This window comes from Salpingoeca rosetta (assembly GCF_000188695.1).
Source record: "Salpingoeca rosetta unplaced genomic scaffold supercont1.19, whole genome shotgun sequence".
NCBI classification, from domain to species: domain Eukaryota; class Choanoflagellata; order Craspedida; family Salpingoecidae; genus Salpingoeca; species Salpingoeca rosetta.
The window spans coordinates 1,014,819-1,038,632 of record NW_004754915.1 but is presented as its reverse complement, the minus strand read 5'-3'; the positions used below and the strand labels follow the sequence as shown (position 1 = coordinate 1,038,632).

Below are 23,814 nucleotides of genomic sequence, written 5' to 3'. Positions count from 1 at the left end.
CGTGCATGCACAACGAAAGGAACGAAGGAATGGAAGCTTGCAAAAACGTTGTACCGTCAACGAACGCAGAATGGCAGAAGACTATCCAGTACCATGGAACAAGGAAGCGACAAAACAACAAAGCAACAATCTGCCATGAAACAGCAATGGCAAGCGTGAGCTGAGAGTGTGAAGGAGGGGGATGACGAGACGAGACGCCTAGATGTAACACCGAACCAACGAGGAAACGACACCAACAACCTTGTTGGCGGACGGGTGGCGGGCCGTTGCGTTCAGGCGTTCAGGCCTCAAACACGAGGATGCCGCGCACGAGGACACAGGACGGGTCGTTGATCACAATCTCGGCGGCGGTGCGCTTGCTGGCCCATTCTGTGGGTGCGAGGGGGAATGCGTCAGCCTTGCTGCCGGTGCTGAAATCGACGACGGCAACATGGGCGTCGTGTCCGCCAACGAGCGGCTTGCCGTTAAAGGTGACAGCGTCCGGCACTGGGTATGGGTTGCCATACTGCACGTCACACACCAGGACCACCCGGAACTGCTTGCCTGCAGGCAAATTCAGGTGCTGCAGCTCAGGCGGCACATCCTTACACTTCTTCGTGTACTCGAGAGCATAGTCGAGGTCGTGCGTAAAGTAGAAGCCAGCACCGTACCAGCCATTGTCAGTCTTCTGCAGCTGTGCGAAATCGCCGCCCAGGATGCTCATGGCCACAGCAAACGACGGCACGCCATGGAACACGCGCTGCAGGCGAAGATGCACATCAGGCTGCATCATGGCCGGGTCCAGCACCTTGTACGATGAAGCGCCAGCAGGGTGGAGGGTGGCGCGAGCAAGGACAGCAGCCTCCTCGGCGTTGATGGGCGCACCCGTTGCCTGACCCATCTGGTACTTGGGATGGAACGGGTGGTTGGCGCTGCTCATGTGACCACGATAACGGGTCTGGTTGCGGTGCACGGCGCCGTTGAAGGCAGCATTCTTCTGGCTGCACTGCACAACAGCGACACCAGCAACGGTCTTGCCAAAGGGCTGCAGAGGAGCTGCTGTTGCTTCATCACTTGAGCGGCCGCCAGCTTCCGTGATCATCTGTCGTGTGGTTGTGGGGTGGGAGACAAGAGAAGAGTGGGTGACCGGTGAGTGTGAAAGGGAGTGATGAAGGGATGGGATGAAGGGGCGTGATTAACATGTCGCAGCAACCCATTGCTTCACACGAATACGCGCGCACACACACACACACACACACACACACACACACACACACACACACACACAATCTCACCTGATTGGCGATGGCGATGGCCTTGTCGTGGGCAGCGCCAACCGCAGCAATGCGCACTGACGCGCGGGTTGGATGAGTCACCATGAACGACTGCAGTGGTTCGAGGACGTTGGGCTGCCACTTCCACGCGGCACTGGCAGGACCGTGCAGCTGCTCGTGTTGCTGTTCCATATCGACTGCGTGCTGTTCTTTGGCGGCTGTGTACTGCCCACCCAGCGTGCCTTGCAGCTGAACAAACGATGGTCGGTTGCCGCTGACGTCAAAGCACTGACCAAGCACCTGCTGCACCGCATCGCTCAGCCTGCGACCATCAACCTCAACGTCAAGCGGGAGGTATCTGCCCTTCTCATACGCTCTGGCAATTGTGGAGATGTTCGCGCCACCCAGCGCAGCGTATGACCTTCAAAACCATGTCTTGCTTCATCACTTGAGCGGCCGCCAGCTTCCGTGATCATCTGTCGTGTGGTTGTGGGGTGGGAGACAAGAGAAGAGTGGGTGACCGGTGAGTGTGAAAGGGAGTGATGAAGGGATGGGATGAAGGGGCGTGATTAACATGTCGCAGCAACCCATTGCTTCACACGAATACGCGCGCACACACACACACACACACACACACACACACACACACACACACACACACAATCTCACCTGATTGGCGATGGCGATGGCCTTGTCGTGGGCAGCGCCAACCGCAGCAATGCGCACTGACGCGCGGGTTGGATGAGTCACCATGAACGACTGCAGTGGTTCGAGGACGTTGGGCTGCCACTTCCACGCGGCACTGGCAGGACCGTGCAGCTGCTCGTGTTGCTGTTCCATATCGACTGCGTGCTGTTCTTTGGCGGCTGTGTACTGCCCACCCAGCGTGCCTTGCAGCTGAACAAACGATGGTCGGTTGCCGCTGACGTCAAAGCACTGACCAAGCACCTGCTGCACCGCATCGCTCAGCCTGCGACCATCAACCTCAACGTCAAGCGGGAGGTATCTGCCCTTCTCATACGCTCTGGCAATTGTGGAGATGTTCGCGCCACCCAGCGCAGCGTACTTGCCATGGTACCAGGGCTTGATGTTGAGGAACAGCTCCCACACCAGAACAGCAAAGGAAAACACGTCCGTGTCCATGCGGAGCTCCTGTCCCTCCAAGAGCTGCTCGGGCGATGCCCACAGCGGTGTGCCACCACCATGTGTCAGCACGGACTTGTCTGCCGACTTGAAGGTGCTCAGGCCAAAGTCCGTCACCTTGGCGGAGAGCGATGCGTCCAGCAGTACGTTGGGCGACTTGAGGTCGCGGTGCACGACGTTGTGGGCGTGAAGGAACGCCATGGCACAGGCCACCTCAAATGCAACGCGAAGACAAGTTGGCTCGTCAAGCAGCTGCTTCTTCACGTGCAACAGGTCGTAGAGGGACCCGTTCTCGGCCCAGCTCAGCACAAAGGCCAGCGTCTGGCTCTGCTCATCGTGGGTGAGGCCAAGGAAGTGCACAATGTTGGGATGACGGAGGGAGAGCAGGATGAGCGCCTCGCGTCGCAACTGCTTCAAATGGTCTGGAACGTCCTCAGACCCAGCAACGCATGCGATGATTTCGGAGAGGCGAGGGCGATTCTGGACGGGCATTTGCTTGAGAGCAACCGGCTGTCCTGCCAGCTCCGCCTTGAAGAGAGAACCAAAGGCGCCACCAACGGGCTTGCCGTTGATGTCGAATACTCGCACTTTCCCCACAAAACGGGACGACGGGATGTTCAGGTTCAACACGCCCTCTGTATGCAGACGTAAGAGGTGGTATGCAGACGATAATTGATGAAGGCGAGAACCGTGTGGGTTGCAGATCTCAAGCACAATCAACGCAAGTACTAAAGTGGACGTTGTGCAATCAACACCACCAACAGAACTGCACTGACCGAGCTGCTCTTCCCAGTTGTCCTTGAGTTCTACGCGTGTCTTGAAGAAGGCGTTCTCCTGTGCCAACTGTTGCGAATGCGATTCTGGCACACAAGAAGAAGGGATGGGGTTGGAGTGAGGAGGAAAGCAACTGAGAAAACCAAGAAGAGAGCAGCGAGCCACCCCCGCAAAAACCACCCTCTGTCAACAGTCACGCACAACGTTACCAAAGTGCTTGACGATGTCTTCAGAGTTGCTGAGAGCTTCACTCAACGCAGTAACTTGTTGCTCAAGCTCAGCGATGCGCGCATCTGAAGGTGGGGCGGATGAGGGAGTTGGAAGGTGTAGTGAGAGGAAATGGGGAGCACGGGACAAAGGACGGAGAGAGGGAAGGACACGGTGGAGACGTTGGCAATCACATCCACTCACCTGCATCGTTGAGGGAGGACGTCTTGGAAGCCAGCTGCTGCTGGACTGACTCGAGGTTCTGCTGCAGCTTTGCGTTTGCTTGTTGAACCGCACTGAGTTCCGCATCTGTGTCATGTCAGGTACACCGTGTGGCGTGGCGTGGAAACATGAGACAGGGTGACGCAGAGAAACTGTGTACAGAAGCACAGTGGTGGCTGCTTACTTTTCTCTTGAAGCTTCTTCTTGAGCGCAATCTCCGACTGGTATGAGAATACAATGTTGAAGGTGAATGCGTGAAACGTGTGAGTTTGTGGGCACAATGGAAGAGCAATACAGGTCGGGTTCAACTGGAGAGCGACAACGCACCGAAGGCTTGGCCGATGAGCCTGGCGAAGACGGGGGAGCGACTGCTGCGTGTAGTGGGTGGGAAGGTTGCGGCGTGTTTTGCTGGCGGCGCTCGTTCATGCGCTTGTCAAAGGCGTGTCTCACATCTTCGTTTTCACCGTCACTAACAGAACAGCATCGAGGTAAACGGCAAGAGTGGTGTGGGGTCAGGCAGCAACATCGTCACGCAGTCGCTCGGCTGCGCGGGGTTGGGTGTCGAATTGCATTGCACGTATCAAACAGGACATTGAACGTACAACTTGACGGTGATGTTGCGATGGGGATCGAGCGCATTGGCGATGGTGATGGCGCGGTCGGCAGTCATCCAGAATCGGCTCAAACTGCAGGAGAGAGGAACAAGGAATTAGATTGTGAGAAGAAATGGTTGATGTGACATTCCCCGAAGAATGCCAATGGCAACACGATATGTCGCGCCTGAAAGCGCACGGGGCAGAGCAAACGTACTCCAGGGTCTGCAGGCAGTGGTTGGACTTGAGAGCAACAGCAAGGGCGTCGATGTACGCGTCACTGCAAAAGGCCAAAAGGCAATGCACAATGATGGACATATTACATACAAGTCACACAACAACCGTGAAACCAAACGTATGCAGCGCATCATCACCATCATCATCCACAATAGTACAGTACACTCTCGTGTGAGCGCGTGAGGCATATGAGTGTGTGAGCGGGTCAGCTACAAGCATCCGTCACTCAACGCAAACTCACAACACTTGTCACCAACAGAGTCCACAACACATGCACCCAAGCACTCAATTGCGCAAACAAACCTCGCTCAACCACAACAACAACACAAACCATCACAAACACACACCACACTCCCATCACCTTCCTCAGCACAACACCATGCACAACGGACACAGCGGACAATCACAACACAAACATCAACACAAACATCAACGCATGTGCAGACTGCGAGTCAACGTACCGACTGTTCAGTCACACGTTCCACGCAACAAAGTTGTAGTTGCGCATTCAGCCGCAACGTCATGCCATGCCACGTCGTGTCATGCCATGCCATGTCATGTCAAATGGTGGTTCCCAAGAGCAACAAAACACAAAAAGCGACACAAACAAAACGTATGCAGCGCATCATCATCATCATCATCCACAATAGTACAGTACACTCTCGTGTGAGCGCGTGAGTATATGAGTGTGTGAGCGGGTCAGCTACAAGCCTCCGTCACCCAACGCAAACTCACAACACTTGTCACCCAACAGAGTCCACAACACATGCACCCAAGCACTCAATTGCGCAAACAAACCTCGCTCAACCACAACAACAACACCAACCATCACAAACACACACCACACACTCCCATCACCTTCCTCAGCACAACACACAATCACAACAGACACAACAGACAATCACAACACAAACACCAACACACACACATCAACGCATGTGCAGGCTGCGAGTCAACGTACAGGCTTTTCAGTCACACGTTCCACGCAGCAACAAAGTTGTAGTTGCGCATTCAGCCGCAACGTCATGCCATGTCATGCCATGCCACGTCATGTCAAATGGTGGTTCCCAAGAGCAACAAAACACAAAAAGCAACACAAACAAAACGTATGCAGCGCATCATCATCATCATCATCCACAATAGTACAGTACACTCTCGTGTGAGCGCGTGAGGCATATGAGTGTGTGAGCGGGTCAGCTACAATCATCCGTCACCCAACGCAAACTCACAACACTTGCCACCCAACAGAGTCCACAACACATGCACCCAAGCACTCAATTGCGCAAACAAACCACGCTCAACCACAACAACAACACCAACCATCACAAACACGCACCACACACTCCCATCACCTTCCTCAGCACAACACCATGCACAACGGACACAACAGACAATCACAACACAAACATCAACACAAACATCAACGCATGTGTAGGCTGCGAGTCAACGTACGGGCTGTTCAGTCACACGTTCCACGCAACAAAGTTGTAGTTGCGCATTCAGCCGCAACGTCATGCCATGCCATGTCATGCCACGTCATGTCAAATGGTGGTTCCCAACAGCAACAAAACACAAAAAGCAACACAAACCAAACATATACAGCGCATCATCATCATCATCATCCACAATAGTACAGTACACTCTCGTGTGAGCGCGTGAGGCATATGAGTCTGTGAGCGGGTCAGCTGTAAGCATCTGTCACCGAACGCAAACTCACAACACTTGACACCCAACAGAGTCCACAACACATGCACCCAAGCACTCAATTGCGCAAGGTACAAACGCACTAGCTCAACCACAACAACAACACCAACCATCACAAACACACACCACACACTCCCATCACCTTCCTCAGCACAACACCATGCACAACGGACAATCACAACGGACAATCACAACACACACATCAACACAAACACATCAACACATGTGCAGGCTGCGAGTCAACGTACTCGCTGTTCAGTCACACGTTCCACGCAGCAACAAAGTTGTAGTCGCGCATTCAGCCCGCACCGTCCATGTCATCCATGTCATGGCACGTCATTCAAATGGAGGTTTCCACCAGCAACAAAACCCAAAAACCAACACAAACCAAACGTATGCAGCGCATCATCATCATCATCATCATCATCCACAATAGTACAGTACACTCTCGTGTGAGCGCGTGAGGCATATGAGTGTGTGAGCGGGTCAGCTACAATCATCCGTCACCCAACGCAAACTCACAACACTTGTCACCCAACAGAGTCCACAACACATGCACCCAAGCACTCAATTGCGCAAACAAACCTCGCTCAACCACAACAACAACACAAACCATCACAAAAACACACCACACACTCCCATCACCTTCCTCAGCACAACACCATGCACAACGGACACAACAGACAATCACAACACAGACATCAACACACACACATCTACGCATGTGCAGGCTGCGAGTCAACGTACAAGCTGTTCAGTGACACGTTCCACGCAGCAACAAAGTTGTAGTTGCGCATTCAGTCGCAACGTCATGCCATGCCACGTCATGTCGTGTCATGTCATGTCATGTCAAATGGTGGTTCCCAAGAGCAACAAAACACAAAAAGCAACACAAACCAAACGTATGCAGCGCATCATCATCATCATCATCCACAATAGTACAGTACACTCTCGTGTGAGCGCGTGAGTATATGAGTGTGTGAGCGGGTCAGCTACAAGCATCCGTCACCCAACGCAAACTCACAACACTTGACACCCAACAGAGTCCACAACACATGCACCCAAGCACTCAATTGCGCAAACAAACCACGCTCAACAACAACAACAACACAAACCAACACAAACACATACCACACACTCCCATCACCTTCCTCAGCACAACACCATGCACAACGGACACAACACAACACAAACACCAACACACACACATCAACGCATGTGCAGGCTGCGAGGTCAACGTACGCGCTGTTCAGTCACACGTTCCACGCAACAAAGTTGTAGTTGCGCATTCAGCCGCAACGTCATGCCATGCCATGTCATGTCGTCGCCATGCCAAGTCATGTCAAATGGTGGTTCCCACAGCAACAAAACACAAAAAAGCAACACAAACCAAACGTATACAGCGCATCATCATCATCATCATCCACAATAGTACAGTACACTCTCGTGTGAGCGCGTGAGGCATATGAGTCTGTGAGCGGGTCAGCTGTAAGCATCTGTCACCGAACGCAAACTCACAACACTTGTCACCCAACAGAGTCCACAACACATGCACCCAAGCACTCAATTGCGCAAACAAACCACGCTCAACCACAACAACAACACCAACCATCACAAACACGCACCACACACTCCCATCACCTTCCTCAGCACAACACCATGCACAACGGACACAACAGACAATCACAACACAAACATCAACACAAACATCAACGCATGTGTAGGCTGCGAGTCAACGTACGGGCTGTTCAGTCACACGTTCCACGCAACAAAGTTGTAGTTGCGCATTCAGCCGCAACGTCATGCCATGCCATGTCATGCCACGTCATGTCAAATGGTGGTTCCCAACAGCAACAAAACACAAAAAGCAACACAAACCAAACATATACAGCGCATCATCATCATCATCATCCACAATAGTACAGTACACTCTCGTGTGAGCGCGTGAGGCATATGAGTGTGTGAGCGGGTCAGCTACAAGCCTCCGTCACCCAACGCAAACTCACAACACTTGTCACCCAACAGAGTCCACAACACATGCACCCAAGCACTCAATTGCGCAAACAAACCTCGCTCAACCACAACAACAACAACAACACAAACCAACACAAACACATACCACACACTCCCATCACCTTCCTCAGCACAACACCATGCACAACGGACACAACAGACAATCACAACACAAACATCAACAAACATCAACGCATGTGCAGGCTGCGAGTCAACGTACGCGCTGTTCAGTCACACGTTCCACGCAGCAACAAAGTTGTAGTTGCGCATTCAGCCGCAACGTCATGCCATGCCATGTCATGCCACGTCATGTCAAATGGTGGTTCCCAACAGCAACAAAACACAAAAAGCAACACAAACCAAACGTATGCAGCGCATCATCATCATCATCATCATCATCCACAATAGTACAGTACACTCTCGTGTGAGCGCGTGAGGTATATGAGTGTGTGAGCGGGTCAGCTACAAGCATCCGTCACCCAACGCAAACTCACAACACTTGTCACCCAACAGAGTCCACAACACATGCACCCAAGCACTCAATTGCGCAAACAAACCTCGCTCAACCACAACAACAACACAAACCATCCCAAAAACGAACACACACTCCCATCACCTTCCTCAGCACAACACACAATCACAACAGACACAACAGACAATCACAACACAAACACCAACACACACACATCAACGCATGTGCAGGCTGCGAGTCAACGTACAGGCTGTTCAGTCACACGTTCCACGCAGCAACAAAGTTGTAGTTGCGCATTCAGCCGCAACGTCATGCCATGTCATGCCATGCCACGTCATGTCAAATGGTGGTTCCCAAGAGCAACAAAACACAAAAAGCACACAAACCAAACGTATGCAGCGCATCATCATCATCATCATCCACAATAGTACAGTACACTCTCGTGTGAGCGCGTGAGGCATATGAGTATGTGAGCGGGTCAGCTACAAGCATCCGTCACCCAACGCAAACTCACAACACTTGTCACCAACAGAGTCCTCAACACATGCACCCAAGCACTCAATTGCGCAAACAAACCTCGCTCAACCACAACAACAACACCAACCAACACAAACACATACCACACACTCCCATCACCTTCCTCAGCACAACACAATGCACAACGGACACAACAGACAAGCACAATACAAACATCAACATGCAGGCTGCGAGTCAACGTACGGGCTGTTCAGTCACACGTTCCACGCAGCAACAAAGTTGTAGTTGCGCATTCAGCCGCAACGTCATGTTGTGTCATGTCGCGTTCCACACCCAACGCGCGCGCACGAGTCGTTCGGGTTTCATATGTGTCCACGGCACCGTGTTCCATGATCGCGCACATGCAACGTGTGGCACACAGTCGTCAATGAAATGTTCAAGAGGAGGCGGTGAGCGCGAGACTTGATTCTTCTTGTGAACCTCATAACCTCATTTGCGCAAGTCGTCAATTCAGTTGAGCGGACACAGCAACACTGTCTCATGAGCGTCGCATTACATTACTGTTCACCATCACCACAACGTTATCGCGTCTTCACATTTCGTTGCTACAGCACATGCATGCTCACTCAAGTTCAACAGCTATGACTTACGCTCTGCGGTCCAAGAAGGAGAAGAAATTGAGGTGTGATAAAATGGGGCATGGGCGGCAGGAACAAGAGGTGAGCAAGCGACCAAACACGAATGTAAATATTACCCGTGACTGTATGCATGCTCCCCGTCCAAATAAACGCTTGCTAGCTACCAAGCAGCTATCCCTTCACATTTTCAGCAGGACTCACTTGAAGGTTGGTCCACATGTGTTGTTGGCGATGGATCGCAGCTCATCCTTAGCGTCCTGGTGAAGCCAGAACATCGCCGCCAGCTTGGTTTCCAGCTCCTGGGAGGTCATGACTTGTTGTTGTCGATGAATGCTCCTTCAGGTGTCTTGAGTGTGTGTTCACACAACTTTTTGTGCAAGAGTGTGGCTGTGTACTGTTGCCTGCAGGCAAAGGCAGAAGGCAAGCCTGCGAGAGTGTGATGCTTCTGTCCTGTTGTTCTTGTTGTCCTGTTCAGCCACAGCTGTTTTCACTCACAAACAAAAAGGTGTGAGAATGCCAAGGCGGTGCGTGTGGTGTGTGTGTGTGTGTGCCAGGCCTTTGGTTAAGGTGAGAAGGAAGGTCAAGCCTCGTTGTTGGTGTTGAGTCGTTTCGGTGCGTGCGGACAGTGGCTGGGGTGTTGTGGTTCTGGTGGTGTTAGGGTGACTGTGTGCTTTGTTTTGTTTTGTTTGGCTGGAGGAAGTTTGTGGTGTGTTTTCCTGCGAATTTTCACCAAGCAAAGCCACCAACATCAATTCTGACTTTCCACACCTCGGCAATTTTGCCCTTCTCCCCAGCAAACCAAACTCACAACATCGCCCTTTCCTGCTCGCTCGCTTGCTTGCCATGCCGTGCTGTGACTCGACTGAGTTTTACTTCCATTCCATTACAGACAACCAATGATCGACCTCCCTCTACCTCCTTCTCTGTCCTCACACGTCTGATGCCGGCACATGGTGCTCACGCTGCTTTTCACCTTCGCTTCCTTTTCCCCTCGATTCCACCACCACGATATCTCGAACACCACCACCACTTACTTCCTCTTCCTCTTCTTCTCCATCCACTTCCTCCTCCTCCTCATCCTCTTCAAACTCCACTAAGTCCTCTTCCTCCTCTTCCTCCACCCCTTCTTCTTCTTCCTCCTGCAGAGCTTCCACACCACTTTCCCTTTCCTGCGACCCTCTCTTCCCTGGTTGCCCTCTTCCTTTCTTGTGCTTGTTCTTCTTCTTCAGCCCTGCCGCTGCTGTCTTGGCCGTGTTGAGTGTGCGGGAGATGAGCCGCAGCGCCGGTTTCGCCCCAATCGACGACGCGCGCGTCGCCCTCAGCTCCTCCCGCACAACGGGCTGGTGCGAGTGAGTGAATGAATGAATGAATGAATGAATGAGTGAGTGAGTGAGTGAGTGAGTGAGTGAGTGAGTGAGGGCAAGCGAACCCAGACGCTCGCTGTCACCAAAGCACACAACGAGAACGCACGGCCATCCTCACCGTGGCGACAACAATGCGTCCATCCTTGAGACCCACAACAAGAAAGCGGTCGTCTGGGGATATCGTGAGCGCCGTCACGGGCGCACCAATCGACAGCCGCTGCTTGCGCTCCAACCTACAACCAGCCAAAATAAGCAAGCAGGTGGTGAGTTGTAGGAATCGGGCACACACACACACACATACACACACATACACAGACACATACACAGACACATACACACACACACACACACACGCACACACACACACACACACACACACACACACACACACACACACACACACACACACACACACACACACACACACGTGAGGGCGTCGAGGAAGAGGACTTCAGCGCCGCGTCCGGCGACGAGGAGGTGGGAGCCGTCCACCATCCACGCCATGGCCGCAATGTGCTGCATCTCCGTGGTGACGGCAAGCAGCTCACCGTTGCAGCTGTACAGCGCAATGGAGTACCGCCGCCGCTTCCTGTTCACCTCCAGGCTGAAGGCGCAGCCGACGGCAACGCGCCCATCGCAGCTCACCGCCGTGGCGAAGATGCGCGGCGCAGCGTGGCCGTGTTGCCGCAGCAGCGACACCGCACCCCCAGCACCACTCGTCCCATTGCTGTTGTCGCCACCCTCGTTGTCGTTGTTGTCGCCGTCGGGAACGGTTTCGGGGGACATTGGCGACGTGAACGTATCGCCACCACCACTGCCACCACCGCCACCACTGTCCTCATCGCCGTCCCCTGCTGTTGCGGCGTGACCGTTCTCTTGCATCGCTTACATTCTCCCTCCCTCCCTCCCTCTGTTCTGTTACTGCTTCGCTTAGTTGGTTCCATTACGGGCTGGCTAGTTGAGCGGCGGAAGTTGCAGTGTTGTGGGGTCTGTTGTCGTGTCGAGCGTGGCCTGGTCCGCGAAGAAACGGTCATATCACATCGAAAACGACAACGCGCGGGACGTGATGTGAGCGCCCAGCAGAAGTTTGCAACAGCCCACTAAGCAGACAGACACACACGTGGTTGCGTATTTCTTATTGGTGTCGTGCATGCAGCGAGCGCAGCGACCTCACCGTGATGGGGTGGCCGCAGATGAGGAGGCGAAGACGGTAGCTGAACACGCGCCATTCTGCCTCTGTAAACGGAGCGACAGTACCGCCATACAGCCGTGATACTGCAGAGCACACAGCACACTGACGCGGACACCGAAGCCAACGGGCAAACAAAGAGATTGGTGAACGCAAATCAAGGAAAGGAGTGTGGATGTTTGATCTTCAAAAGATGTTCGCAAAGACACACACACACACACACACACACACACACACACACACACACACACACACACACACACACACGCACACACACACACACACACACACACACACACACACACACACACACACACACACACACCTGGGAGCGATCGACGCAGGTTGCACGGCGAAGGCACTCGAGAATGATGTCCTCGCAGTTGACGGCGGGCCCACGCAGCGCGTCCTGGCGCTGTCGTGACAGCGACGCCGCCCGTGTCCCGGGTTGGTTCGCCCCGCACTGGCCACGGTGCTTCAGTCGCACAAACCACGCGTGCGCCCCTTTCACCTGTGTGGGCGTGGCCTTGGAGCAGCGGCGCAGAAACGCGCGCACACACGTCTCCGGCACTTGCACTGTTCCACCGCCACCATCGCAGTGCGTGCCACCACCACCACCACCACCACGTCGAAGGGCCGCCCAGAGGGCAACCGGGTGACGAGGGCGCAGCGTGCCCGAGAGTTGCTCAGCAGTCACGGCACCAACCGTGCCGTGCACGTAGCAGGCATCGCCGACCACTTGTCCCTCATCCTCCTCATCGTCATTGCCATCGTCGTCACTGTCGTCATTGCCGTCATCGTCACTGGCCGTGGCGGCCGTCAGTTTGGCACGCTTCTGGTCACGTGCACCCTCAGCGTTGTCGCCGACACGACGCGTTTCCTTCTGCCCACCCTTGCCCACTTGTTCTCCTCCGGCCTGTACGGGTAGGGACAACGGGGTGTCGTTGTTCACGGTCGATTGGCTGGCTTGTGTGCTCTCCCCGTCGTTCTCGCCACCCTTACCATCGCCAGCATCACAGGTATCATCATCAACGCGTGTTGTCTGTGTCACCAGCTGCTGCGTGCCAATGCCCTCCGTGTCCTGTTCCGTGTCGTCTTCCGTCTGCATCGAATCCTCACCACCACCCGCCTCCTCAGCCGTGTCTCCGTCCCCTTCAGTTTGTGTCTCATCAATGCCGCTAACGTTGGCGCGAGCATCGGCTTGTTGTTGTTGTGTTCGTTTGGTGTCGTCACCATCAGAAGTGCACTTTGCGCGCTTGGCAGGGCTGCTGCTGTTGTTGCTGTACCCATGCTGATGTTGCCGTTGTTGCTGCATCTGTCCTCCTCCTCCTCCTTCTCCTCCCCTGTCTTCCATCTGCTTCACTTCCTGCTTCACTTCCTGTGTCACTGCTTGCTCTTCTTCTCCCGCCCCTGTGCGCTTGACACTGCGACGACCAGTGCTGCGACGTCCACTCTTCCTCCTCCTTCCTCTCCGCCCACCACGCGGCTTGCGTTTGCTTTTGCCGATGTTGGCAGGCGGTTCTTGCTGGTTGTTGTCTGTCACGGCCGCCCCCGTATCGTTGTCGTCGTTGTCGTCATCGTTGCCGGTGGTGGTTGTGGTGCTCCTGCGCTTGCTTCGTCTGCGGCTGCGCGGTGTTTGCGATGCGACACGCAAGCGCCGCCCACTCCGCAGCTGCTGCGTGTCCGCGCACGAGTCGCAGTGCTCAATCAGGTCCTCCATCAGCGAAAACTCCTCACCACAGATGGGACAGTGCAGGTCCACGCCACCATCTGGCGCGTCAGCGGTGGTGTCGTTGACGGTGTCCTGCTGCGATGTGCTTGGTTGCACCCGTTGATCGTGCCCTCTGTCGGCCTCGTTCTGCTGCTCCTGCTGCTCTTGTCGTTGCTGCTGTTCATCTTGCTCTTCTTGTTGTTGTTGGTGTGCTTGCGTGATGGCATTGCCCAGCAAGTGCTGGGTCAGGATGGAGGTGGGGCTGAGTGGCGGTGCAGCTTTGTTCTTGGATGACGGCTGGGGCGTAGAAGCGCCTGCCGTTGTGCTGGTCTCATCAGCATGGCTGATCCCCTCGGTTGTTCTCACTTCCTTCCCCTCTTCGTCCTCCCCTTCCTCTTCCTCTTCTCCGCCCTCTTCCTCCTCTTCTTCCCCTCCCTCCTCTTGTTCAACCTCCTCCTCCACCTCCTCCACCACCTCCTTTGCCTGCTCCTGCTCCATTGCCTCCTCAGCCTCCTCGATAAACCGTAGTGTGTCTTCACCCAGCTGCGTGCAGTACAGTTGCGATTGCGCCGTGTCGTTGTCACCATCACCATCGCCGTCGCCATCGCCATCACCATCAGCATCGTCAACGTCACAGGGCCTGTCCTGCTTGACTTCCGAGCCCGCCTCCTTCCTGGGCGCCTGCAGTCCTGCGGCACACACCGTGTGCGTGGCTTCAGGCTTCCCACCAGCCTTTGTCCCCGTCTGCTGTTGGATATCGTGTCCGTTCTTCTTGTCCCCGCTGTGCTGCTGCTTCACGAGTCCACGCAGGTCCACCCGCATGCTGCCGTCGCCACACACGACAATGCGACACCCCGCCTCGTCTCTCGCCACCGCCGCTGGCCCAAGCACACACGCGCTTGTCGGCATGGACAGCTTCCGCGGGCTCACAAACACCCCGCGTCGCGCCAAACTGCTGCTGCTGCTGCTGCTGCTGTTGCCTGGAGATGGCGCATGGGTGCGCTGCTTGCGATGCAGCGGCGAGCCGTACGTGATGTGTTTCCCTGGCGACCGCCCCACGCCACTCGGGGACACCAAACCGCGACCACGACCGCGACCACGACCACGAGGCATGGGGGAAGTGGACGAAGATGACGGCGAGGACGACGGCGACGCCTTTGCGTTGGGAAGTTTGAATGGGCGGCGAGTCTTGGCCGAGGAGCGAATGCCTTCGGGTACGGGCCGCTCAGGGATGGGCGCATCCGACGTGAGGATGGCCAACGGGTCCAGCTCGTCTTCGCCACCGGTGCCGCTGCTACCACATAGAGTCGACGTGGGCTGCCGGCTCAGGATAGGGGAAGGCGGTGCATGGTACCGAGACCGCACACCGCCAACCACAGCACCAGCAGCTGCTGGGGTTGTTGGCGATCGCTCGACGAGGAGCTGTGGGTTTGTCCAGCATTTGTCGACATACTCCTGGGCAGTGGCGAGCAAGTCCTCCTCCTTCACAGCTTGCTGCAGGTGGCGCAGTGCAGTGGAGAGGGCGCGCGCGCGCGGGTTGCTGCTGATGGTGGAGATTTCCGTGAGCACACACGTGGGCCACTTGAGCTTGCTCGATTGCGGGATCACCACGGCGTTCATGAAGCAGACGGGCTGCCCTGGACGAAGCGCTGCGCTGCCCGTGTAGTCTGCCACGCTGCCCCGAATAATCACCATCAGCATGTTGGCATCGGCGTCACAGATGAACACCTGCTGCTCGTGCTGCTGCTGTTGTTGTTGTGGGTTGCTGGTGCCTGGCGTGGCTGTGCTGGCGCCGTAGTCACCACCGCTACCACTGCCAGCAGCACCAACAGCAGCGGTGGCGTGTCCTGTGCGGCTGACTGTTTTTTTCTGCATGGTTCGAGGGCTGCGCAGGCCTGGCTCGTCCACCTTCACCACCACACCGCACACGTCCACCTCAAACCCAATTGGCATGGCGGCCACGTGTGCATACTCTGCAGGCGCGCGCTCCAGGCCCGTGCGGCCGCGCAGCTTGGGCTGCGGGTCAAACACCGTGCGTGTGTTGGCGTTGAGCTCGAGGCGGGCGGAGGTGCGGCGGTGATGGGGTGTCAACCCATACACCCGCACGTGGTCGCCCTCCTTCACGGGCTCGGGCTCGCTCGTTCGCCACACGGTGATCCAGCACCGCGGCAGGTCGCTGTGGTCTGCACCGGCAATGCGCTCAAGCAGGTCGCTCGCAGGCAGTTTGGTCTTGGGTGGCCATGCCTGCGATGGCTGCTCATCATCGTCACGGTTGTTGTTGTCGTCGTCATCATCGCCATCGTCTTCGTCGTCGTCGCTGGCTTCGGTGGCGGGGCCATCAGAATTGTCAACAGCATCAACGCCTCCGCTTCCCGCTCGCGCTTTCTCCGTCGCTTCTTGGCCATCATCATCATCATCGTCATCCTCCTCCCCCACACCACCACCGTCACCATCATCATGGCTGCTGGCTTTTCCATCCTTTCCATCCTTTCCATCACCACCCCTCTGCTTCTCAGGCGCCATGCGGGTGCCGGCCAGCCGGCTCACGTCCACAGCCCTGATCTTCACCATGGAGACGGGCCGGCCCCCCTGTTCATTGACTCGCCGCGCCACAGCCTCCATCTGCTGCTGCCGATACCCTTGCAGCAGCTGCCGCTGGTGCGTCGTGAACAGCCGCTGCGTAAACTCGGCGTCCTTGCTCTGCTGGATGCACTGCTGCAGCTCCTCCCCCGTGGTGAGGGCGGCCACCTCCTCCGCCGTGAAGTGGCGCTTGGCGTGCGCGGGCACGCATGCGTTACCCAGTGCCTCCTGCGCTGCGTTGGCCATTGCTCGCCTGCGTTCTTCGTCCAGCTGCACGTTGCGCCGCGCCTGCACGCGCTCGTTGCAGATGCTGCGCGCGCCGCCCTCGCCCGTGCTGAGGAACAACACGGGGAACACGCGCTCCACCACCAGGTCCATGCACGCAATGGCGCCGCCACGCACGTCCACGTCATCGGCAGCCAGCACGGGCGCGTACTCGAGCGGCTTGTGACCCAGCGCCACGCCGTGGTCTGCAATCACGCGCGTGCTGTTGCTGGCGATGGTGATGTACGTCATGTCCATGTCCGTGTCAAGCGGGTGGTTCGGGTTTGGGGACTTGAGGGCGGCGCCAAACACCACAAGTTTGTCGCCGACAACAATCTCTTCCCGCTGCAGCCGCGCACGCAGCGCGTCGTCGACACGCGCCGCAATATCGTACCAGCCATCTGTCAGCAGCACATCCCACGTCTCCGCCTTGCTCCTGCTGTTCTCACCGGCGCTGGTGATGCTGCTGGTGGTGGTGGTGGTTTGCCGCGTCTTCGTGTTCCCTCGCTGGTCCTTGTTGCTGGTGTTGTCGTCGTTGGTGGTTACTGGCTTGCTCTGGCCAAACTGGGGCGATGGCGTGCGTGTGTGTGTGGTTGATGGCGGTGCTGACGCGTCCGCTCTCGGATCCCTTCCGGTGCCGGCCACAACCGGGACGCAGCGCACCATCAGCACCATTGGTTTGCCTGCGACATCGTCGCCCTCCACACAGCGGCGGATGGTCGAGCGTTTGCCGAGCGAGTACTCAAAGTGCACGCAGCACAGCACCCACTCCACAATGCGGCGCACAGCGCCCTCTTCCGCTGCAAGTGCTGCTGTGGTCGGCGTCTCTGTCGCGTGAGGCTGTTTCGAAGACAGCAAGCGGGCGCATTCCCGCCACCACACCAGCCGCAGTCGCAGGGCCAGCCACTTGCGCGTCACCACGCCCGCCGCAACAAACCCCGTATCGCGCAGCAGCGCATCGAGGATCGACTGCAGCGTGAAAGAGAGATGTGATCCAGCTTTGGCTCGTTGTTGCTGCTGTTGCTGCTGTTGCTGCTGTTGTTGTTTGAGACTTCCTTGGTGTTCACGGTGCTGTGCATCGCCAGCATTCGTGTCGGCATGTGGCGTGACAGACGTTGGGCGCCAAACAGTGACACCATAACACGTGACGCAGGCCGAGGACGCTGCGGCAGTGCCAGTTGTGGTGGTGGTGGTGTATCGCTGTGAAGGTGGTGGGATCACAGGGATGGCGCTGAGCGGCGCTTTCAGCATCCAACTCGGGTCGTCACAGCAAGTGCTATCACCACCACGATTGTCATTGTCGTTGTGGTTGTTGCCTCGTCTCTCGCTGAGAAGAGACGATTGAATGAACGCGGCTGCATCTTGCATGCGTAGTGCATCGGTCCAGTTCAAGTCGAGCACACTTTCATCATCAGTTGCACTGCCATCCTTGTGGTGCGCACCCAGCAGCGCATGCCATGCCTGCTCAGCTGCGTCCAGCCCACGACAGACTCCCCCATCATCACCATCTTCACCATCACCATCAGCAACGTTTGCACCGGCCCGAGAGCCTGTGTTTGTGCGGTCCTTGAGGGCGGCGGGTGATGCGTGTGGGGACGTGGATGGCGACATCTTGAACGGTGGAATTGCTGGCCGTCGAGACGACGGAAGCATTGGCGATGACGGGGACGATGGAGACGGCGCGGTGGCTGGTGATGCGCCAGTTCCAAGCTGGCGGCGGGCGTGCGTGCTGCCACGTGAGCTGCTGCTGCCGCTGATGCTACTGTTGTCATTGTTGTTGTTGTTGGCGCCAGGTTGTTTTGATCTCGGCAGTTTGAGAGGCGACGAGAAGCGGCGCTTCGTCCTCGGCGCCTTGAATGGCCGAACAAAGCTCTCCGGTATCCCCATTCGCGCCGCTGCACTGCGCGGTGCACTATGTGGTGCACTGCCAAAGCCGCGACCACGACCACGCCCGCCACGACCGATGCGAATACGGGAAACACGCCCGGTGGACATTGCACGGCCTGCGGTTGCTGATGGCGGGCGTCTGCTCATGTGGGCCGTGGAGCGCGGCGTGACAAAGCCCGCGTTGGCTTTGGTGGGCGGTGGTGGTGGATGCTCGCTCGTGGCGGAGAGGGAGGCGCTGGAGGCTGAGGCGGAGGATGACGGTGTAGTTGTGTCGGACAGCGATTCGTTCATGGCGGTGTTGACCAGCGCCTCGCCTTTCCTCCTCGCTTCATCCGAGATGCTGATGCTCTTGTTTCCCGCTGTCATAAAGCCCCCAAACCCACCACCACCACCACCACTGCTCACGTTGTTGGTGTTGTCATCATTGTGGTCGTCCTTGTTGAGTGCTGTTGCTGCCTCGTTCATGGCGGCGTTGACCAGTGCCTCGCCTTTCCTCCTCGCTTCATCCGAGATGCTGATGCTCTTGTTTCCCGCCGTCATAAAGCCTCCAAACCCACCACCACCACCACCACTGCTTGTGTTGCTGCTCACGTTGTGGTCGTTGTCGTCATTGTTGAGTGCTGTTGCTGCCTCGTTCATGGCAGCGTTGACCAGCGCCTCGCCTTTCCTCCTCGCTTCATCCGAGATGCTGATGCTCTTGTTTCCCGCTGTCATAAAGCCCCCAAACCCACCACCACCACCACCACTGCTCACGTTGTTGGTGTTGTCATCATTGTGGTCGTCCTTGTTGAGTGCTGTTGCTGCCTCGTTCATGGCGGCGTTGACCAGTGCCTCGCCTTTCCTCCTCGCTTCATCCGAGATGCTGATGCTCTTGTTTCCCGCCGTCATAAAACCCATCATTGCGGGCGCTGCGCCCGTCGGCTTCGTGCTAGCATCTTCATCCCGTCGTGGCGAGCGCTGTTTCGCAGCCGCGGTAGTACACGGCTTGACACCGCTTTCTTCCTCTGCTGTGGCTGGCGGGTGCACCGGAATCACACAGCTCATGGACGGCGACTTGTCGGTGCCGTTGTGCTTTTGCAAATGCAGCGTGTCATCGCCGTCATCGCCCAAAAGTGGCAGTGGCGGTTGCTGATGTTGATGTTGGTGCTGCTGTTTGTTGTGCTGTTTGTTGTGCTGTGGCTGGTGTTGTTGATCATCAGCATCGTCACCTTTGCCGTCGTCGTCTGGCTGCTGGTGGCTCAGGAGAAACCGCTGTGCGTACTGCAGTGCAGCGGCAGAGATGCTCATCCCACTTCCACTCCCACCGCTCTCAACACCACCACCACGCTGCCGTGCATTGCCGCTGCCACTCTCGCCCGTGGTGGTGTGTAAAGGCGCTGGCGTGGATGTATGAGGAGGTGTTGGAGTGCCGGGCGTGACAGTCTTGCCGCTCGCAGTGGTGAACACGAACCGCCGCTTCACGCCATCACCGCGGCGCCCGCCGTGTGCGAGCGTGTGCGCTGACGAGGGTGACACTCGGGCTTGGTTCAGTGGTTGCTGTTTCAGCGGCGGAGTGAAGAGAGGGCGCGATGGCGGGCTGGCTCGCTTCTGCTTTGTGGCACTTGCACCCGTGGAGCTCACGTTGCTGTCAGTGCCAACACATACCCTGAGCGGGCTTGGGTGTGCTGTTGTTGCTGCTGAGGACGAGGCAGGGGAGGTGTCATTGAAGGCGGGGAGGGTGGGCGTGGACGTGATGCGCTGCTGGCGGTGGCAATGCCTCCCACTCTCCTGCTGCTGCTGTGGTTGATTATGAAGGCGGTGGTGTGATGAGCGCCCACCGCTTGCGAGGAGAGGGGTTGATGGTGCCGTTGGTGTTGGTGTGGTGTTGGTACTTGTGCATGGCGTGTCTGCCGCAGCAGGCGCCGCTTCACCGCCATCTTGTTGTTGTTGTTGTTGTTGTTGTTGTTGTTGTTGTTGTTGTTGTTGTTGTTGGTGTTGGTGTTGTTGTTGTTGTTGTTGTTGTTGTTGTTGTTGTTGTTGTTGTTGTTGTTGTTGGCCAGTGAGCGAGGTTGCCGCATCAGGGGAGGCGGCGTGGCTGCTGGCCCGCGTAGCCATGTGCCCACGCCTGCTCACGCGCTTCTTGCCCTTGCAGGGCGTCTCAAACTCGTCTGTCCAGTTCAAGGGCGCATCGAGGGCCACAGTGGCGCTGTTCACGCTGTCGTCGAGGGATTCCGTCTTCATCAGGATCCCGCGCGTTGAGACGTCGACTGCAGATGCCATGGTTGCAGTTGATGCTGTGGCAGGTGTTGCAGGCGCAATAGCAGCAGGTGCTCGAGGGCTCACAGGGGCGCGTGTGAGCGTGGATGTCAGCAGGCAGCGTGCAAGGTGGGGCGAGTACAGCTTTGGATGGAGTGGGGCAGTGCAATCCTTCGTTCTGCTCTCGTCACGCTCATGAGCACGCTCGTCGTGTTCGCCTGCATGCATGTATTCCACTTCTTCCTTCACCTCCCCCTTCGACCCCTTCAACTCCTCAGCGCCCTCAGCGCCCTCAGCTTGCTCGCTCACGTCCGCCTTCCCCTCTCCCACCTCCTCCTCCACCACCTCCTCCACCACCTCTTCCATCTTCACCCCGTCCGTTGGCGCTGCGAGCTGCGTTGCTGGCGACTCGTCACAGCGCAGGGCACCCGAAGTGCTCGGCTTCGTGGTTGCACCTGAGGGTGTGACGGGCTGGGTGGGCGAGCCACACAGCTGCGTTGGCGACACAATCTGCGTCGGTGATACAACCTGTGTTGGTGACACGAGCTGTGTTGGTGACACGAGCTGTGTTGGCGAGTACCCGGTCAACTGCCGCGGGTCTTGCGTGTCGTCGTCGTCGTCGTCGTCGTCATCATCGTTGGTGGCGGCGGTGTCTTGCAGGGACTGTGTTTGTGTGGGTGCGCCAGCTTCCTGGTGTTGCCTCGCGTGCTCATTGCCGGCATCTGCAGTGTCATTGCCGGCCTCCTCTGTATCGCTGTCCTCATCGTCGTCGCTGGTGTCATCGTGGCTGTCTCCCGTGTCGTTGGCGTGCCGGGGCTGCGTCACGACTGTGTTGGGCATCCACGGCGACGGCACGGATGACAGCTGCGTTTGCTGCCCGCTGCGCCACTGCGAATCATCAAACAGGGTCTGCGTGTTCTTTTGGTTTGAGAGGTTGATCAAGCTCTGCTGCGTGGGCGAGAGCCACTGCGTTCCCGCCAGCCCGGCAGCGCTGTCACGCCGAGCGGCAGACGGTGCTTCCCGGCCCTGTGGTGAGTCTGCGTTGTGTCTGTGCGAAGCGACGGGCGACGTGGGCGATGATGGCGTTGCCGTCGCAGGCGTGTCATCGTCATCATCACCTGCATCACCACCTGCATCGTCGTCTGCATCATCATCATCATCACCATCATCTGCATGATCACCTTTGTTGCCATCATTGTCATCCTTCTCTTCCTCCTCCTCTTGCTGCTGTTCGTGCTGTTGAGTGTGTGCATGTTTGTCGGGGGTACTTGTGGACGACAGCGCGGGATCGGCGTCGTTGGGCCACAGTGTGTGCATGTGCACGCGCATGGTGGGAGGGTATGTTGAGATGAGCCGCACAACAGCGGCCTGTCGTGCCCGCAGGTCGCTGCTGCCAACGCCATCGCCACCATGGCTTGTCTCCACGACACCGCGCACATTGCCATCACCGCCATCACCTCCTCCCCCTCCTTCTCCTTCCCCTCCTAGTTCTTCCGTAGCCCTGTACTGCGGCGTGGATGGGCCAATCAGGCAGCAGCTGAACCCAGGCGGCAGCTGCCTTCCCATCGTTGAATCGCTGCTAGGTTGGTCGGTGCTGCTCTCAGCGCCTTGTATCGTTTGCTGTTTGTTGTGTATTGGCTTGAACGGGTTGCAACACGTTCGTGTGTGTGTGTTTGCGCGGTTTGCGCGTTTCCCGCCAAAGCAACAACAAAGGAGAAGAAGAGAGAAGAGAGAAGAGGAAGAAGCAAAGCGCGCACTGGATGCAGAGGGCAGTTCGTGGTGCTGTGCGGCGATTGGCGACAAGCGGTGTGGTGAAGAGAACAGCAACAGCAGGAGCAGCAGCAGGAGCAGCAGGAGCAGTGCAGAGGGGACGTGCCGTGCAGTTGTACCAGTGGCCTGTACACAGAACAGCAGCAGGAGCACAGTTGCTTGGATACCACCAGCACCAGCAACAGCGACAACAACAGCGACACAACAGCAGCAGCAGCAACAGCATCATCATCACCATGCCGCGACGCAGCGCCAGGGTGGCGGCGAAACAGGACGAGGCCGAGAGCAAGAAGCAGCAGCAGGAACACGAGGCCGCTGCTGAGCAGGATCAGCAGGAGCAAGCCGTGCAGCAGCAGCAGGAGGAGGAAGATGCAGGGGAGACGAACGCGCCCAAGCGTGCAAAGAAGGCAACCTTGAAGAAGGAGAAGGCGGTCAAGGGCAAGAAGAGCAGCCGCTCCGCTTCCACCAAACAGGCCAGCGATGGCACCCCACAACAGAAGAAAAAGCAGAGCCTCAAGAAGGTGCGTGTGTGCGTGTGTGCGTGTGTGCGTGCGTGAGTGAGTGAGTGAGTGAGTGAGTGAGTGAGTGAGTGAGTGAGCGAGTGAGTGAGTGAGTGAGTGAGTGAGTGAGTGAGTGCGTGCGCGCGTGTGTATGCGTGTGTGTGTGTGTGTGTGCCTGTGTGTGTGTGTGGTTTGCACACATTGGTCCACACACAAACAAGCGTGTGCACGCGCTCGCAGACATGTAGATGTCAACCAAGCAAACGTTCTCCATGCTGCCGCTGTTGTGATGACAGGCTGCGTCTGCCGGTGTGCCTCGGGAGCCAACGCAGCGCCCAAAGCCACTGGATACCAAGCACAAGCCCGTGAAGATCCTGAGCTGGAACGTGAACGGCCTGCGAGCCGTCGTGCGAAACAGCCTCAACCACCTACAGGAACTCGTGGACGTGAGTCACATGTGTGTGTGTGTGTGTGTGTGTGTGTGAGTCACGTGTGTACGTATGTGTGGGTGTATCTGTGTGTCTGTGTGTGTGTCATACGCATCTTGTCCAAGGCTTTCCCTCACGTGTCTTGTTTGTGCG

At 56.9% G+C, this 23,814-nt stretch overlaps 4 protein-coding genes across 4 annotated transcripts in view; 1 reads left to right on the top strand and 3 right to left on the bottom strand.

Moving 5' to 3' along the window:
* Window positions 1-280: 280 nt before the first annotated feature.
* Window positions 281-4,787, bottom strand: PTSG_07954 (TKL protein kinase; the record flags this gene model as incomplete). The annotated part of the gene is made up of 10 exons (XM_004991700.1): window positions 281-1,081; window positions 1,923-3,031; window positions 3,173-3,256; window positions 3,380-3,463; window positions 3,582-3,686; window positions 3,784-3,820; window positions 3,927-4,068; window positions 4,202-4,285; window positions 4,410-4,472; window positions 4,777-4,787. 10 exons carry the CDS (start codon window positions 4,785-4,787, stop codon window positions 281-283), a joined length of 2,520 nt encoding a protein of 839 aa, XP_004991757.1.
* Window positions 4,788-10,590: 5,803 nt separating this feature from the next.
* Window positions 10,591-11,993, bottom strand: PTSG_07953 (uncharacterized protein). The gene is made up of 3 exons (XM_004991699.1): window positions 11,525-11,993; window positions 11,216-11,330; window positions 10,591-11,073 (listed from the first exon to the last, which is right to left on the bottom strand). Exons 1-3 carry the CDS (start codon window positions 11,977-11,979, stop codon window positions 10,663-10,665), a joined length of 981 nt encoding a protein of 326 aa, XP_004991756.1. The 5' UTR covers window positions 11,980-11,993; the 3' UTR covers window positions 10,591-10,662.
* A 2-nt stretch (window positions 11,994-11,995) lies between these two features.
* On the bottom strand, window positions 11,996-22,622 carry PTSG_07952 (uncharacterized protein). Its single transcript, XM_004991698.1, has 4 exons — window positions 20,841-22,622; window positions 12,612-20,504; window positions 12,272-12,391; window positions 11,996-12,108 (listed from the first exon to the last, which is right to left on the bottom strand). Exons 1-4 carry the CDS (start codon window positions 22,527-22,529, stop codon window positions 12,052-12,054), a joined length of 9,759 nt encoding a protein of 3,252 aa, XP_004991755.1. The 5' UTR covers window positions 22,530-22,622; the 3' UTR covers window positions 11,996-12,051.
* Window positions 22,592-23,814, top strand: part of PTSG_07951 (uncharacterized protein) — a 3,777-nt gene continuing 2,554 nt past the window's right edge. The window contains exons 1-2 of the mRNA XM_004991697.1: window positions 22,592-23,254; window positions 23,530-23,683. Coding sequence (XP_004991754.1) covers window positions 22,724-23,254; window positions 23,530-23,683 — 685 coding nt within the window. The 5' untranslated portion in view covers window positions 22,592-22,723. The remainder of the gene's footprint in view (window positions 23,255-23,529; window positions 23,684-23,814) is intronic.